The 4,873-nt window shown below is 46.8% G+C and overlaps 1 protein-coding gene across 7 annotated transcripts in view; it reads right to left on the bottom strand.

Moving 5' to 3' along the window:
- DOCK3 (dedicator of cytokinesis 3) overlaps positions 1-4,540 on the bottom strand; it is a 181,046-nt gene extending 176,506 nt beyond the window's left edge. For 4 of the 7 annotated variants that reach the window (XM_057368023.1, XM_057368026.1, XM_057368024.1 and 1 more), the window contains exon 1: positions 4,368-4,539. In XM_057368023.1, coding sequence (XP_057224006.1) covers positions 4,368-4,404 — 37 coding nt within the window. In that variant the 5' untranslated portion in view covers positions 4,405-4,539. Of the gene's footprint in view, positions 1-4,367 lie in introns of all 7 variants that reach the window. The other 3 variants (XM_057368019.1, XM_057368022.1, XM_057368020.1) reach the window with 1 other exon arrangement.
- Between the last annotated feature and the right edge of the window lie 333 nt (positions 4,541-4,873).

Genomic DNA, 4,873 nt, shown 5'->3' with positions numbered 1-4,873 from the left:
AACGGAAATTACTCCAGTCCCTGGATCATCCCGTTTTTCTGACTAATGACCAAGTCCCCAGGTACCAGCACCACTTCCCAAAGCAGTGGAGCCTAGAAGGTTTCAAAGCACATCCCTCCACGGAGTTTTGGTTCCAAGACAGATCACTGAAGAATATCCTTAGTCACCTCCCTCCTGCTGCCAGACAATTACATCTCCTGGCAYCAGGGCACAGGAGAGAAAATGAAATACAACCTATGTCCCTAACACAGAAGCTGATGCAGGGATTGATATCACTTCCCAGATTAACAATGGACATTTTCCTAATTTGGGAGAAGAACTTTTCTCTACCACACTGAAACTTTTCATTTTTAAACCTGTAACAAACCACTTCAGTGACCCAGTGAAACCACAGTGCCCCTAACTGCGCCCTTCAGCAGCTGCCTCCTGTGTGAACAGGTAAGGCAGAGTCATATGCCAAGAGCCTCAGGGAGGAAAGAAAGACTTTTCTAAGTTCTGCAGTCCTGTTTTTCCAAGCATAAATATGAACTGGAAGTGTGCAAGCCAAGGTTTAGTGACAGGGAAAAAACCCACAACCAAGATACTGATCAAAAAGCTGCAGTGCAAAACTGTAACTAGGACATTGTGATGTTCCGTTCCTTCTTAGCAAGAACAAGGGAAAGTTTWTTTGTATGTATTTGTGTTTATGGATTTATTTTTCATTGTTACCAATTAAGCATGAAAATAAAGATTAAAAATGCATTTTTAAATTAAACAAGAGATTTTAACACTAATTCTTTGAATAAAATAAGAACACATGTTGTTGATGTAGGCAGGTTCTCCTCCTCTGTGACTTAATATGTAAATATTTAATATGGTCAGCCATACAAAGTACAGCATCGACTACATTGAAAAAAGTAAAACAACAAAAAAAACTTTCCTGAGACCCACCTAAATGCGTTCCTTACACAAAAATAAAACAGCTAAAACTGACAGCCCAATGAAATAATCAGCTCTCACACAGTTGCCAAATGTTATTTACCAAACAGTTCTCTTTAGCTTTTTCTTTTAATACATTATTATTGAATATTTGTTTACAATACTAAAGTAACTAATCAGATCACTTTAATAACTATTTTCTTAGAGACTGCTTTAAAAATATTAAAACACTAGAGGGCTAGAGAGAGTTATCTTCAATAATCAGTCCAGAAGTCTTAATTAATTGTGTTCATAACTGGCCATCTTAAGCACCTGTGGAAGAACTGTCTGATTTGCAACAGTGAGTTCCAAGTTTTAAAAGTAAGGTTAGAATTAGACGCATTGAACAGAAATATTTCTAAATAGAGGGGAATTACTCACAACAGCTACCAGGTAGTTGCTATAGCAGCTGAAAAATAAAATCAAGGAAGAACTTCAAGGTTGTTAGGAGAGTGTTTCACATTTTTAGAAATACCCTGAGCAATCTTTTAATATCTTTGCTGCAGATGTATGCAACGATTTGAACAAGAACTAGGCAATATAAAGGCATTCSACAAAATGCAAGTGTGGAAAACTTCCTTTAATTGCAGATAGGCACAGAAAACTTCAGAACTGCCCAAGGCACTGACGTTCCCATCAGGAAATCGAACGTGTTGTCCTGCAGCCAAGAGCCTGTGGCTGCAAAGGGACATCTACTGAGGGGCTCCAGCAAGCACAGAAGAAATGCCTTTGTCTGATACTCCTYGGAGGCCAATGCAGAACACAAATCCCTTCTATAACCACGCATTGAGAAGGGGAACRTGGTGTCTTTCTGAAGGAACAGTTTTTACGAATTATCACCTCTGAGCCAGCAACCCAGGTAAGGCAACAGATCACAGTTTATTTGAACATAGACAGCAGCATCAGAATTAACTACCATTTCCCTTTTCTTAGTACACAAGAACAGGTMTGTCTAGGGCCTGGATGCCCGGACATTCCCTTCTATTCCACCAGAAACCTCTTTGTGGTATTCCACTTGGAGAAATAATGGATTTTTCTCCCACCAAGCTTACATCAAGAGGGACAGAGAGTTTATTTCCTTAATCCAAAGGTAAATCTTAACACTTTGCATGGTTTAACAAGAGAACAGAGAAAACAGGTTTTTTTGGACAGAGACTGTTCTAACCAAACCCAAACTACTAAAGCCCAAAGGCATAAGCTCACAACAGTGACTCATGCCAAGAAGATTATTTTTGCACATATTACTTGTAGAATCAGGATAATTAACACTGCTATTTTTTTCTCCCCCTATATTTTTTCTTTTTGCAATGCACCTCCCAGCAGCAAACCCTCAGGTCTACACTTTCTGCAGACTATTTTCTTCAAAATGCACAAAAATGACCCCCTCTAGCCAGCAATGAGAGATTTACTTTTGAAAAACTGGTATGCCACTCCTCACTCGAAGTAACTAAACTCCAGAAAAAAGCAGTATTTTTCACCTATTTTCCTTCTCTGGAGGATTACCAACAAATTTCAATTACAGGAAAAGTAATTAAAGCTACCCAAGAATAAAAAAACTTGCCTGGAGATCACCAAAACTTGCAGGACTCAGCKGTTATCTCAGTCCTATCTACAGGTGTGTTGTCTGCCAAAGAAAAATTCCCATCCTTAGAGGAATAATCTTCAGCCTAGGGAACACTCACTGAAATAACACTTGTTTTCATTCACTGCTCTCCCTTCCACATGCCTCTTCCAGACTTGTTTACAACCGGAATGGAGATTTCCCAGCTTTTCCTTTCAAACGCCTGCGTAAAAAAATTAGTTCACCCATTTTTTGGATCAAGGTAAAACAAGTATTTTCTTATTTGAGCAGAGCACATGGGCAAAACACAAACATACACAACACTGAATATCAAACCCTGCAACACAGCAAAGAAAAACAACTACATAAACAGAAGAAAACCAAGATTTGGAAGAGAAAATAATTTCTCAAGCATCCATTACAATTAGAGCAGTAAGTTTGGTCCTAGGATAACACAGGTGGCCTTTCACCAGCAGATGAGGTCTTAACAAGTCTGGATACTTCGTATTCCTGGGGCATCCACCTGGGATGTAACAGGGCTTGTTAACTTTATATACTCCAGGTGACCAACAGACACAAGAGGATTGGAAGTAATGACTTCCAGGTGTTATTTTCTGCCACTTGTTTATATTACCCTACACTTACAGGTGCTTACAGGCTGCATTTGGTTTTATTTTTTAAACAATAATGCTTTCCTTCGTTTCTTCACTATGAACATATATGGGATGTACTAAGCAAAGTATTTGCTGCACCAATGAAAAACGACCAAAAAGTATTTTTTAGTTTTTAAATTAACAAAAAGCTTTTTAACAAAGAGGCATTAAGGCTTCTAATTGCTTACGAGTCAATTACCAAAATCTCACTTTAACAGTTCCGGTTAACAAATCATCAAGTGCATTTGCTGATCTTTTTAAAAAATATTTGTAGAAATTAATCACCACTAGGACACTGTGGAACTTAAAAATCAATATGCACTACTGATAACTATAAATTTAATGAGGCGTTTAGGTAACTAATCAGGGCAGCAGTAGTGGCTTTTACTATTATAATACAAGTCAACAGTTTAAAAAAAATAAATCAAAATGAGCAAAAGAGAAGTAAAAGAAATTCTGTATCTTCCATTTCATTAGATGYAACATTTCCGCTCTCATCGGGGATTTATTTACACGCTAAAATAACAAACCACAGCCGCCAAMGGTGATGCCTCGGATTAGAGCAACCACAATGCCAGACGACTGTAAAATCTAATTTACCAAAACAASGAAAAAGCAGCGCAGTCGGCAGGCACAGAGGCCCCGGGCCCCGCTCCCGGCCCGCCGCAGCCCCCGGCCCGGCCGCCCCGGCCGCCCCCTCGGCCGGGCAGGTGCAGCACCGACGCCCCCTAAAGACACCGCGGCGCCGGCGGCCCCTTCCCAACTCCATGCACACATCGCCTCGCTCCGCAGATGGAAACGCAGGGAAAAGGGAACCGCGCTTAAGTAGATTAAGGGCTCAGCGACTCATTTTCTGATTATTTGTGCGATCCCGACCCCAGCGTGGGCCCCAAAACTCCGCTCGTCTCTCGCTTCGCCGAGGCGGCGCTCGGGGAAATAAGGCGAASCGAAGCACACGCAGAGCACATCCAGCGGTGCGGGCAGGGCAGGGGAGGCACGGCCGGGCAGACCCCACAGCCCCGCGGGCAGCGCTGTCCCCATCCCGCCCCCGGCTCCACCTGAGGGGGAGCGCCGCGACCACCGCCGGCCCCGGGGGAGGGGAACAGCCGCCCCCCCACAGGCACAGCACAGCCCCCGGGGTCCGGCGGGGAGAGGAGGGGGTGCGCGGGGCGGGGGAGGGATGCGGCAGCACCTACCCACGCCGTATTTCTCTTCCTCGGTGGGACTCCACATGCTGCTGGATGGTTCGGCCGCGGCCGCCGGTCCCCGGGCAGAGCACGGCGGGCGGGCGGGCGCCGCTCATCGAGTGGGGGCGGCTTCTCCTCCCCCCGCGCTCAGCGGGGGCGCCGCGCCGGCAGCCCCCGCCCCACGCTCCGGCCGGGGCTGCGCTCAGGGGCCGCTTCGCCGCTGCCGGGGGGCGGGGGGAGATCGCCCCCCGCCCGCCCGGGCAGCTCCGTCCGCCGCGCCGCTCCCCTCAGCGGCCGCTCGCCGCCGGCCCGGCGCCCCTCCTTGCGCGGCCCCCGCGGGCTCCGGCGCAGCTCCGTCCGCCGCGCCGCTCCCCTCAGCGGCCGCTCGCCGCCGGCCCGGCGCCTCTCCTTGCGCGGCCCCCGCGGGCTCCGGCCCTGCCGACGCGGCGGCCCCGCGGAGCTCAGCGGCCCCAGGCCCCCTCCTCGTCGTTCTCCTCCTCCCGAGCCGCCGCTCC

Source organism: Malurus melanocephalus, unplaced genomic scaffold, assembly GCF_030028575.1.
Source record: "Malurus melanocephalus ecotype Western Australia unplaced genomic scaffold, MMel_1.1 scaffold_87, whole genome shotgun sequence".
In the NCBI taxonomy this organism is placed as follows: domain Eukaryota; kingdom Metazoa; phylum Chordata; class Aves; order Passeriformes; family Maluridae; genus Malurus; species Malurus melanocephalus.
Note: the sequence above shows the minus strand (reverse complement) of the source record. Positions and strands in the feature narration are given on the sequence as shown.